The 13,849-nt window shown below is 42.3% G+C and overlaps 1 protein-coding gene across 1 annotated transcript; it reads left to right on the top strand.

Annotated features, from left to right (window-relative positions):
• The first annotated feature begins 2,190 nt into the window (after nucleotides 1-2,190).
• On the top strand, nucleotides 2,191-3,660 carry LOC122926091 (E3 SUMO-protein ligase ZBED1-like). The gene has a single exon (XM_044277477.1). It carries the CDS (start codon nucleotides 2,191-2,193, stop codon nucleotides 3,658-3,660), a length of 1,470 nt encoding a protein of 489 aa, XP_044133412.1.
• The last annotated feature ends 10,189 nt before the right edge of the window (nucleotides 3,661-13,849 follow it).

Genomic DNA, 13,849 nt, shown 5'->3' with positions numbered 1-13,849 from the left:
TACACACTCAAATCTAGCAGTGTCGGGTAGCCTACCCGTATGCTGCATGTTTGTTACGTCACCTAAGGTCCCAGTGCATGCTGGGATGAAGACTGCCTCAGTCCAGAGTCGGACTCCATGTGACTCCATGTACCTGCGGCTGCGCCATTCTCACTAGTGCCAGTGCCATTAGGTACCGTGATTTAAGTTAACAGCACCAGAGGCACTCCAGGGGAGGGGGGAATCGGGGGGCACTCACTGTAAATAGATTTATTGAAAAGAGTGGAGAGTGGTTAATGGTGGCACCACCTTGGCATGTATAAAGGTGCTTCAATTAACTCCTCCAAACCAATGGGCATCAGGGCATGTATAAAGTTATTGGTTTGGAGGGGTTAATGGAAACACCTTGGCAATGGGCATGCATAAAGTTACTGGTTTGGAGGGGTTAATGGAAGCACCTTGGCATTAGACATGTTACATGTGCTTTCATTAACCCCTCTCTAAACCAAAAACTTTATACATGTCACATGTATAAAGTTTTTGGTTTAGGCTGCTTTCACACTAGCGTTCGGGTGTCCGCTCGTGAGCTCCGTTTGAAGGGGCTCACGAGCGGACCCGAACGCAGCCGTCCAGCCCTGATGCAGTCTGAATGGAGCGGATCCGCTCAGACTGCATCAGTCTGGCGGCGTTCAGCCTCCGCTCCGCTCGCCTCCGCACGGACAGGCGGACAGCTGAACGCTGCTTGCAGCGTTCGGGTGTCCGCCTGGCCGTGCGGAGGCGCGCGGATCCGTCCAGACTTACAATGTAAGTCAATGGGGACGGATCCGGTTGAAGATGCCACAATATGGCTCAATCTTCAAGCGGATCCATCCCCCATTGACTTTACATTGAAAGTCTGGACGGATCCGTCCGAGGCTATTTTCACACTTAGCTTTTTTTTTGCCATTTTAATGCAGACGGATCCGTTCTGAACGGAGCCTCCGTCTGCATTAATATGATCGGATCCGTTCAGAACGGATCCGATCGAACGCTAGTGTGAAAGTAGCCTTAGAGAGGGGTTAATGAAGGCACCTCCAAGGTGCTTTCATTAACCCCTCCAAACCAATTACTGTATACATGCCCAATTGCCCATTGCCAAGGTGCTTCCATTAACCCCTCCAAACCAATTACTGTATACATGCCCAATTGCCCATTGCCAAGGTGCTTCCATTAACCCCTCCAAACCAATAACTTTATACATGCCTAATGCCAAGGTGTTTCCATTAACCCCTCCAAATCAATAACTTTATACATGCCCATTGCCAAGGTGCTTCCATTAACCCCTCCAAAGTAAACCAATAACTTTATACAGCCAAGCCATCTTCGTGGCATATATAAAGTTATTGGTTTATTAGACTCTGGAGAGGGTTTAATGGAGGCACATTGGCGCTGGCAAATTGCAATGGCACCTTGTAACGTTATTGGTTTGGATGGAGAGATCTGTGTGAAGTTGAAAGGTGATATTCTGATTGGGGAAGGGGGGTAGTTTGATCCGATGATGTTTCTGAAATCTGAAATTCTTCTTTTACCCCCGTAAGGTGTGACTGTGTCACTTAAGTTTTACTAATTGTTGCACAAAGCAAGAGGCAAGGCCTAAAGAAGTATTAATTTACTTTCAACTGCGAAATGGAGAAAGAGAGAGAAAATATAAGTGAGGCCGCCGAGGGGCGATCAGAAGAGACAGGACAGAGAAAACGGCACAGAGTGTCCAAAGTTTGGGATCATTTCAAGCTGAGAAAGAAAGAAAAATCCGTACAGTGTGTCTATTGTAAAAGCGAACTAGCCTACCATAATAGCACGACAGCAATGCTTCAACATTTGACCAGAAAACATCCAGTTTACGCATGTACTAGTAGTTCACCAAGCGGACCGGACCCAAGGTAAGTAAATCAAACATTTTACATAATCACACACCACACATGCTTCATATTGTAATAATAATAGTTTATTTAACATCTTTTTCAGTACATCACAATCACAGCGACGTATGGACAGCTATGTGTGGACAGCTGCATCACGTTCAACTGAGGCAGCTGAGCTTACAGACAGCATCCTGAACATGATTGTCACAGACATGCGCCCGCTATCTATGGTGGAGGATGAAGGTTTTCAGAGGATGATTTCCACTTTCAATCCAAGATACACTCTTCCTTCCAGAAAATTATGGAGAAAATGTATGAAGACATCAAAGGCAAGATGACAAACACTCTTAAGGAGACTGACAGCATTGCACTTACAGCTGACATTTGGACGAGCGTCGCTACAGAAGCTTATCTGGGGGTGACGTGTCATTTTCTTGGGAAGGATTGGGAAATGGAGTCCTACAGCCTAACTACGATGCCACTTGAAGAAAGGCACACAGCGGCAAATATTACAGAGTGGCTTGAGGATGTTATTGTCATATTTGGCATTCCAGCAAAGAAAGTCAAAGCTGTTGTCCATGACAATGGTGCTAATGTTGTAGCAGCAATGAAGATTTTACAAGAAAAACATGGATGGGCATCGGTGCGATGTGCAGGTCACACCCTGAACTTAGTTGTGCAAAGAGCTCTGAAGAACCACCAAGCCATTTCTAAGTGTGTGGCTTGTGTAAGATGCCTTGTTGAGCACTTTAAGAAGAGTGAGTTGGCATGTACAAAACTAAAGGAGAAGCAACAGCAGATGGGCACGCCACAACATATGCTGGTGCATGATGTAAGTACACGCTGGAATAGCACTTATCACATGATAGCAAGATTGCTGGAACAAAGATGGCCGGTGACTGCTGCTCTCTCAGACCCAGAAGTGACTCCAAGAGGAAAACACCAATACCTTGATCTGAAGCCTGAACAGTGGAGCCTGATTGAGGAGCTTAGCCAGGCACTTGAGCCATTTGAAGGAGCTACGGTATTTCTGAGTGGGCAGAACTATGTTACCCTCTCTGCACTTCCACAGCTAGTGCAGAACTTAAAGAAGTCCATACAGACTTTAGCTTTTGAGACTGCACCATTAATGTCATACCAGGCTCATGCAGTACAACAGATCACAACAAGATGGCAAGAACTGTCTACGTTTCAACCTGACTCGTCCTCAAACACTGCCCTAATTGCTGCTGCTCTGGATCCCAGATTTAAGAAACTGAAATTCTTGTCTGCAGATGAGTCATTCAAGATCCAAAGCACAGTACAGACCATGGCAATTGTTGCCAAAAACGAAATGACACGGTCCAGTGAACATGGTGAAGCAGAAGCTTCTTCTAGAAGAGGACAAGAAGATAACCCTGCTGCAGCAAAGCCAAAGGATCATTCGGCGGTATCTTTCCTTCAGAACATACTGGGATCATCAGAGTCCAGCTCCAGTGATGAAGAGGATAGAGAGCAGCAGTTAAGCCAATCTGTGCAGATGGAGGTCTTGATGTACTTTGGAGAACATCCCGTATCCAAGAAAGAGAATCCGTTGTCATGGTGGAAAACAAATGAAGCACGCTATCCAGTACTAGCAAAGCTAGCAAAGTCCTTTCTGTGTATTCCAGCAACATCCACGCCATCAGAACGACTGTTTTCTGCAGCAGGAAACATAGCATCAAAGCGGAGGGCCAGCCTCAGTTCTGAGCATGTGGATATGCTCACTTTTCTCCATAGTAACCGCCAAATGATCCTTTAGGCCACGAATCAGCAACCTTCGGCACTCTACCTGCTGTGAAACTACTACTCCCTGTATGCAACAAACATGCTGTTCTTCTAGTTCTAACGCCTATAGAAGTGATTGAAGGAAGCATTCTGGGAGTTGTAGTTCCCAGACAGCTGGAGTGCCGGAAGTTGCTGATCACCGCTTTAGTGTAAGCCAGGGCAAGCTACATGCACTTTACCATATGATATTGATATGTACCTCAGGAGGAGATAGCCTTTATCCAAACTGGTGTAAAGGTCAACTGGTTTAGCAACCATCAGATCATTACACCTTTCATTATTCAGAGCTCCTTTGGAAAATGAGGTGGAATCGGATGATTGGTTGCTATTGGTAAACTAAGCCAGTTTTCCTTTACACCACTTTTGATAAATCTATTCTCACCCACCAGTTCTTCTTTTTGCCTTCTAAAAATGCCAGAAAGCCTTTGAAGAAAATATGTTCAGAGTTGAAGTTGAACAACAAAGGGTAAGGCAATGTTTGTCTTACTTACTACTACTAAACACTATTCCGCTGTTGCAGTGGTGAAAGTAAATTCACAAAAACACTACTAACACCTTTCTATATAATTATATATATATATATATATATATATAAATATATATATATATATATATATATATATATACAATTATTGAAAAGACAAAAAACTTCATGATGTGTAGCCCAACGTATATATAGGCCCAAAACCTCCGAGAGAGCAACATATAATAAAGAGGATACATAAACCAGGGTTCACTTCTTACTCACATTTCTGTAGATAATATCAATACAGAATTTCTCACCATTGCATAGAGGTAGATGTGATATACACTCAATCCTTGTAGGTTCCAACACCGGGGATTGTCTGTGAATATGCTGGTCTTGGAAGGAACCTACAAGGATTGACTTGACTGTATCACATCTACGTAAAACGTAATGATGAGCTATTCTGATATCTACAGAAACGTGAGTAATCCAGAACCCTGGTTTAAATTTATTCTCTTATATGTTGCTCTATAGGAGGGTTTGGTAACTTTGGTTTGGGGCTGGACCTATATACTTCGGCTACAGATGAGTCTGTAGTTTTTCCTCTTTTAAATAATTGTAGATGTTTTATATAGAAAGGTGTAGTGTTTTTGTGAATTTACTTGATTACTTTTTTTTAGTAATTTAGCATTTTTATTTGAAATCTGCTTTTACAAGTTAAAGTATTTTGATAATCTTATTGACAGCTTAGCTTAGGCCAAGTTAACTTCACATTGCATTGCAGTGTCAACACTGGGAGTCAGTCAACTCTGATCAGCTGGCGACTGGCTGGAGTCTGGCAAAAAAATGCTATGTGACTCTGACTCACTTCACTACACACTCTGTGCAGCATTTTTTGTCCTGATCCCCATTACAGTCAATGGGCATGATGCCCAGGGCATCTATCTAGCTTGACAGATGGAGCCGGGTGTACTCCAGCAGTCCGATCCTCCACCGGAATAGACTGACGGAGACACAGAGTTCACAAATCACAACATAACCCAAGCCTGCTGGAGTATACCGTAATGGGTATAGCCGGATACAACCAGCTATATGCTCTGCAGTGCTCTCATAATCTTATTGACTATAATGTGTATGTGTTCCATATCTAAGGCCATCTGGCCATGTGCTGGCATTCCTGCTGGATATCGTCCAAACTTAGCTTGAATGCTGTAACAAGGCAAGACCATTTACACATTACAGTCAAATGCTGCAGCAGCCGGCAGTATCCAGTTATACCCGATATGGTACATTCTGGCTGGCCTGGCTGTTCTTCTGACAGAACCAGAATGTATATTGCAGGCTGCAGCTGTGAAAGAAACCTTATGTCATGTGTGTGCAATTATTTGCTATACCATACCACCACTGTAAGAAATAAAAATATTGTTTTTATAAACAAAAACATCATTACGTACGTTATTTTAAGAAGGCTTTTCTTATTAGATTACTCGATAGAATACTCGATTACTAAAATATTCGTTTACTGCAGCCCTAGTGCCAGTATATAATCCTCTTTCGACCTCCCTTCTCATATTGCGTGCTATTGACCACCCTGTATTGCCAATGGAGAATTCCCCCTGCAAAACATACAAGAATAGGACAGGTTCTATATTTTTTGGGGGTCCACAGAACAGACATTCAGATGCAGGCAGCACATGGTGTTGTCCACACCTTTTTTGCCCCCATTGAAATGAATGGGTCCTCAAAAAATATGGATCGGATGCAGACCAAAATATGGTCATGTAAATGCACATATGATAAGCAGCAACAACTAGTGACCCTAACAAAGGTTCCCTTGCAGTTATACTAACGAGGGGTCAGGGGCGTAGCGTGGGGGGGGCCGTTGCCCAGGGCGCCAAATTGCAGGGGGCGCCCAGCAGCAGGCATTTTCTAAAGGAGGAAAGCAGGCATTTCCATTCTGTCTCATAGGTTCAGGAGAGGTCTAGAATGTATTGGCTTCTTAGAGGGAATGATGTCATAAGATCATGTGACCGCTTCCTCCCGCCCCTTACAGACTGAGCCAGATGCAGGAAAAGGGCTGTAAGGAGAAGCAGAGCAGCGTCCAGAGCAGGGAGAGTGCAGGCCCTTACAGCATGCTGTGGTCAGTGATTTCTGGTGAGGGGTCTGGGGGCTGTATTTCTATGTAGTTTGTAGTGGAGTATATGAGGGGTGTGAGAGCTGCTAGAAGCTTTTATAAAGTCACCCACAGTTACATTGCTCACCATACAGTACATCCCCTTACATTAGGTATTTTAACCACTTCAGCCCCGCTAGGTGAAACCCCCTTCATGACCAGGCCACTTTTTACACTTTGGCACTACACTCCTTTCACCGTTTATTGCTCGGTCATGCAACTTACCACCCAAATGAATTTTACCTCCTTTTCTTCTCACTAATGGAGCTTTCATTTGGTGGTATTTCATTGCTGCTGACATTTTTACTTTTTTTGTTATTAATCAAAATATAACGATTTTTTTGCAAAAAAATGACATTTTTCACTTTCAGCTGTGAAATTTTGCAAAAAAAACGACATCCATATATAAATTTTTCGCTAAATTTATAGTTCTACATGTCTTTGATAAAAAAAAAATGTTTGGGCAAAAAAAAAAATGGTTTGGGTAAAAGTTATAGCATTTACAAACTATGGTACAAAAATGTGAATTTCCGCTTTTTGAAACAGCTCTGACTTTCTGAGCACCTGTCATGTTTCCTGAGGTTCTACAATGCCCAAACAGTATAACTACCCCACAAATGACCCCATTTCGGAAAGTAGACACCCTAAGGTATTCGCTGATGGGCATAGTGAGTTCATAGAACTTTTTATTTTTTGTCACAAGTTAGCGGAAAATGATGATGATTTTTTTATTTTATTTTTTTCTTACAAAGTCTCATATTCCACTAACTTGCGACAAAAAATAAAAAATTCTAGGAACTCACCATGCCCCTCACAGAATACCTTGGGGTGTCTTCTTTCCAAAATGGGGTCACTTGTGGGGTAGTTATACTGCCCTGGCAATTTAGGGGCCCAAATGTGTGAGTAGTACCTTGCAACCAAAATGTGTAAAAAATGACCGGTGAAATCCGAAAGGTGCACTTTGGAATATGCGCCCCTTTGCCCACCTTGGCAGCAAAAAAGTGTGACACATCTGGTATCGCCGTACTCAGGAGAAGTTGGGGAATGTGTTTTGGGGTGTCATTTTACATATACCCATGCTGGGTGAGAGAAATATCTTGGCAAAAGACAACTTTTCCCATTTTTTTATACAAAGTTGGCATTTGACCAAGATATTTTTCTCACCCAGCATGGGTATATGTAAAATGACACCCCAAAACACATTCCCCAATTTCTCCTGAGTACGGCGATACCAGATGTGTCACACTTTTTTGCTGCCAAGGTGGGCAAAGGGGCACATATTCCAAAGTGCACCTTTCGGATTTTGCAGGGCATTTTTTACACATTTTGATTGCAAGGTACTTCTCACACATTTGGGCCCCTAAATTGCCAGGGCAGTATAACTACGCCACAAGTGACCCCATTTTGGAAAGAAGACACCCTAAGGTATTCCGTGAGGGGCATGGCGAGTTCCTAGAATTTTTTATTTTTTGTCACAAGTTAGCGGAAAATGATGATTTTTTTTTCTTTTCTCTTTTTTCCTTACAAAGTCTCATATTCCACTAACTTGCGACAAAAAATAAAAAATTCTAGGAACTCGCCATGCCCCTCACGGAATACCTTGGGGTGTCTTCTTTCCAAAATGGGGTCACTTGTGGCGTAGTTATACTGCCCTGGCAATTTAGGGGCCCATATGTGTGAGAAGTACTTTGCAATCAAAATCTGTAAAAAATGACCGGTGAAATACGAAAGGTGCACTTTGGAATATGCGCCCCTTTGCCCACCTTGGCATCAAAAAAGTGTGACACATCTGGTATCGCCGTACTCAGGAGAAGTTGGGGAATGTGTTTTGGGGTGTCTTTTTACATATACCCATGCTGGGTGAGAGAAATATCTTGGCAAACGACAACTTTTCCCATTTTTTTATACAAAGTTGGCATTTGACCAAGATATTTTTCTCACCCAGCATGGGTATATGTAAAATGACACCCCAAATTCCCCAACTTCTCCTGAGTACGGCGATACCAGATGTGTCACACTTTTTTGCTGCCAAGGTGGGCAAAGGGGCACATATTCCAAAGTGCACCTTTCGGATTTTGCAGGGCATTTTTTACACATTTTGATTGCAAGGTTCTTCTCACACATTTGGGCCCCTAAATTGCCAGGGCAGTATAACTACGCCACAAGTGACCCCATTTTGGAAAGAAGACACCCTAAGGTATTCCGTGAGGGGCACTGCGAGTTCCTAGAATTTTTTTTTTTTGTCACAAGTTAGCGGAAAATGATGATGTTTTTTTTTTTTTTTTTTTTTTTCTTACAAAGTCTCATATTCCACTAACTTGCGACAAAAAATAAAAAATTCTAGGAACTCACCATGCCCCTCACAGAACACCTTGGGGTGTCTTCTTTCCAAAATGGGGTCACTTGTGGGGTAGTTATACTGCCCTGGCAAATTAGGGGCCCATATGTGTGAGAAGTACTTTGCAATCAAAATGTGTAAAAAATGGCCTGCAAAATCTGAAAGGTGCACTTTGGAATATGTGCCCCTTTGCCCACCTTGGCAGCAAAAAAGTGTGACACATCTGGTATCGCCGTACTCAGGAGAAGTTGGGGAATGTGTTTTGGGGTGCCATTTTACATATACCCATGCTGGGTGAGAGAAATATCTTGGCAAACGACAACTTTTCCCATTTTTTTATACAAAGTTGGCATTTGACCAAGATATTTTTCTCACCCAGCATGGGTATATGTAAAATGACACCCCAAAACACATTCCCCAACTTCTCCTGAGTACGGCGATACCAGATGTGTCACACTGTTTTGCAGCCTAGATGCGCAAAGGGGCCCAAATTCCTTTTAGGAGGGCATTTTTAGACATTTGGATCCCAGACTTCTTCTCACGCTTTAGGGCCCCTAAAAAGCCAGGGCAGTATAAATACCCCACATGTGACCCCACTTTGGAAAGAAGACACCCCAAGGTATCCAATGAGGGGCCTGGCAAGTTCATAGAATTTTTTTTTTTTTCGCATAAGTTAGCGGAAATTGATTTTTTTTTGTTTTTTCTCACAAAGTCTCACTTTCCGCTAACTTAGGACAAAAATTTCAATCTTTCATGGACTCAATATGCCCCTCAGCAAATACCTTGGGGTGTCTTCTTTCCAAAATGGGGTCAGTTGTGGGGTGTTTGTACTGCCCTGGCATTTGAGGGTCTCCGCAATCATTACATGTATGGCCAGCATTAGGAGTTTCTGCTATTCTCCTTATATTGAGCATACAGGTAATGAGATTTTTTTTTCCGTTCAGCCTCTGGGCTGAAAGAAAAAAATGAACGGCACAGATTTCTTCATTCGCATGGATCAATGTGGATGAAAAAATCGCTGCCAAAAAAAAAAAAATGGAGGGGAAAGGCGTCTGCCAGGACATAGGAGCTCCGCCCTACATCCATACCCACTTAGCTCGTATGCCCTGGCAAACCAGATTTCTCCATTCGCATCAATCGATGTGGATGAATAAATCATTGCCGGGATTTTTTATTTTTTTTTATATATATATATATACAAAGTGCTTGCCAAAGCATAGGAACGCCGCCTCCTCCTCAGCTCGTATGCCTTGGCAAACGTATCTGTCACTGCAGAGGAGAAAATCCCGTCTTGCAGCGCCGCATACACCGACTTGCGTGTAATCTGACAGCAGCGCAATGCTTCTGTCAGAATGCACATCGGTGCTGCAGCTAGTAGATCGGTTGGTCCACCTGGAAGGTAAAAAGACAAAAAAAAAAAAAAAAAAAAAAACCAGGCCACAACGCAATACTTTTATTAACTTTGGAACAGAACATGTAACTTTAACTTTTGGAACTACAATATAATGAAGTACGGACGGCACTCCTCGTCTTCTGTAGGTCCCGGTGCTCGAGTCAGGGAAAGACAGCCCACTTGAATCACAGAATAAGACCGGCACTCGGATATAGTTGAAGGAAACTGCTTTATTCAAGCATTAGACGATCAAAAGCAGAGAACAAATGAGTTGAGTAACAGCGACACGTGTTTCGGCTCTATGAGCCTTTGTCAAGCCTAATACATCAATGCAGACTAGAAATTTAAATAGTGCGCCGTACCTGACGCTGAGAGCGTGGTGAGGTCACATCACCATGACTACCAGTATCAACAAATCATTATGTGCAGGAATTCATGTCATTCCTGCACCGGATCGAAATAAAAGATATATTACACTGTCATGAGATTGCTACGAACAATTGACACATACTCAAATACTTTGTGTATATATAACCCCATTATGTGGGTATTCTAGATATATGTATAACTATCAAATGTAAAAATATATTACCATTTCATGACATTGTTGCAAACAATTAACACATATTCAAATGCTATGTATAATTACTACCTGTATATATAACAAGGTTAAATGTATCGATCCAATAAGGAAAGAGAAAGGAAAAAGAAAAAAGAAAAAACAGGTAAGCTGTCAGTATGAGACTGCTGAAGAAAATTACATCTATCACAATTCATATAGAATAGAATTACATATAACAGTAGACGCTGGCTGTGATCTTGAATGTTCTTATATTGTGGCTTCTATTATTTTTTCTGAGACTATAAAGAAAAAACTATCATGAAAAAATATACATTTTTTGTATATATATACATATACATATGCATATGCCTAGAAAGGAAAAAATAATATTATTCACAAGAATGCATTCAAATCGTACTCTCGATTGAGACCTCTGGGCTCAATGGTCTGTAAAGTGTGTATCCAGAAACTCTCACGTTTTTTGAGCATGAGAATTCTATTGCCACCTCTGCGTGGTGGCAACACTTGCTCAATAATTTGAAATCTCAATTGAGATACATTGTGGGAGCATCTGTCAAAATGAAGGGGAACCGGCAATAGTAAATTTTTTTTCCTTATTGTAGATTTATGGTTACTAAATCTATCCTTCATTCTGACAGACGTTTCGCAAAGTTATATCAGACCACATGGGCACTTTAGTAGATACACAACAAAATTACTGTGTATCTACTAAAGTGCCCATGTGGTCTGATATACATTGGCGAAACGTCTGTCAGAATGAAGGATAGATTTAGTAACCATAAATCTACAATAAGGAAAAAAAATTTACTATTGCCGGTTCCCCTTCATTTTGACAGATGCTCCCACAATGTATCTCAATTGAGATTTCAAATTATTGAGCAAGTGTTGCCACCACGCAGAGGTGGCAATAGAATTCTCATGCTCAAAAAACGTGAGAGTTTCTGGATACACACTTTACAGACCATTGAGCCCAGAGGTCTCAATCGAGAGTACGATTTGAATGCATTCTTGTGAATAATATTATTTTTTCCTTTCTAGGCATATGCATATGTATATGTATATATATACAAAAAATGTATATTTTTTCATGATAGTTTTTTCTTTATAGTCTCAGAAAAAATAATAGAAGCCACAATATAAGAACATTCAAGATCACAGCCAGCGTCTACTGTTATATGTAATTCTATTCTATATGAATTGTGATAGATGTAATTTTCTTCAGCAGTCTCATACTGACAGCTTACCTGTTTTTTCTTTTTCCTTTCTCTTTCCTTATTGGATCGATACATTTAACCTTGTTATATATACAGGTAGTAATTATACATAGCATTTGAATATGTGTTAATTGTTTGCAACAATGTCATGAAATGGTAATATATTTTTACATTTGATAGTTATACATATATCTAGAATACCCACATAATGGGGTTATATATACACAAAGTATTTGAGTATGTGTCAATTGTTCGTAGCAATCTCATGACAGTGTAATATATCTTTTATTTCGATCCGGTGCAGGAATGACATGAATTCCTGCACATAATGATTTGTTGATACTGGTAGTCATGGTGATGTGACCTCACCACGCTCTCAGCGTCAGGTACGGCGCACTATTTAAATTTCTAGTCTGCATTGATGTATTAGGCTTGACAAAGGCTCATAGAGCCGAAACACGTGTCGCTGTTACTCAACTCATTTGTTCTCTGCTTTTGATCGTGTAATGCTTGAATAAAGCAGTTTCCTTCAACTATATCCGAGTGCCGGTCTTATTCTGTAACTTTTGGAACTAAACATTAACCTGTTTGCTTACCTGTTTTTTTTTTTTTTTTTTTTTTTTTTTTACCTTTATAGAACAAACCTCTCCTTCCCCATGGGTCAATGTGCAAAGCGCAAATCGCCCAAAGATGTGGCGAAGTGCGTTATGCACTTTGTCCCATGTGAAAGGAGACGTTTGCAGCAGCTGTGAGTGAATGGGCCCTAATAGCCCTGTGTGCCTATCCTGGTGAGATGTGATCCCTATGCTAGGTGTACCTGTGTGTGGTACTTTCGGAAACACTCCCCTAAGCATAGGGCAGGGTGGTCGGGACAGTCAGGACAGAAATAGCGGGTGTCACGCCTTATTCCACTCCTGCTACAGACACGACATTTTTTTCGGGGTGGCGGTCGGTTTGAGGTACCAGCAACGACACTGGGGAAGTGTCGCTCGTGTAGACGGCTAACTACACTGGTGGATGGGGCCACGGAACCTCCTGGATACAGGAGGTTCGCGATGATCTCTTCCTGAAATTTGAGGAAGGATCCAGTTCTCCCAGCCTTACTGTAGAGAACAAAACTATTGTACAGAGCCAATTGAATTAAATATACAGACACCTTCTTATACCAGCGTCTGGTTCTGCAGGAAACTAAATACGGAGACAACATCTGGTCATTGAAGTCGACCCCTCCCATGTGGAGGTTATAGTCGTGGACTGAGAGGGGCTTTTCAATGACACGGGTTGCTCGCTCAATTTGTATTGTCGTGTCTGCGTGAATGGAGGAGAGCATGTAAACGTCACGCTTGTCTCTCCATTTCACCGCGAGCAGTTCTTCGTTACACAGTGCGGCCCTCTGCCCCCTTGCAAGACGGGTGCTAACGAGCCGTTGGGGGAAGCCCGCACGACTAGTTCGCGCGGTACCACAGGCGCCAATCCGTTCTAGAAACAAATGCCTAAAGAGGGCCACACTTGTGTAGAAATTGTCCACATAAAGATGGTACCCCTTGCCGAATAAGGGTGACACCAAGTCCCAAACTGTCTTCCCACTGCTCCCCAGGTAGTCAGGGCAACCGACCGGCTCCAGGGTCTGATCTTTTCCCTCATAGACCCGAAATTTGTGGGTATAGCCTGTGGCCCTTTCACAGAGCTTATACAATTTGACCCCATACCGGGCGCGCTTGCTTGGGATGTATTGTTTGAAGCCAAGGCGCCCGGTAAAATGTATTAGGGACTCGTCTATGCAGATGTTTTGCTCAGGGGTATACAAATCTGCAAATTTCTGGTTGAAATGGTCTATGAGGGGCCGAATTTTGTGTAGCCGGTCAAAAGCAGGGTGGCCCCTGGGACGGGAGGCGGTGTTGTCGCTAAAGTGCAGGAAACGCAGGATGACCTCAAATCGTGTCCTGGACATAGCAGCAGAGAACATGGGCATGTGATGAATCGGGTTCGTGGACCA

Source organism: Bufo gargarizans, chromosome 2 (genome assembly GCF_014858855.1).
Source record: "Bufo gargarizans isolate SCDJY-AF-19 chromosome 2, ASM1485885v1, whole genome shotgun sequence".
NCBI lineage: Eukaryota > Metazoa > Chordata > Amphibia > Anura > Bufonidae > Bufo > Bufo gargarizans.
This window is presented reverse-complemented; position numbering and strand designations above follow the sequence as displayed.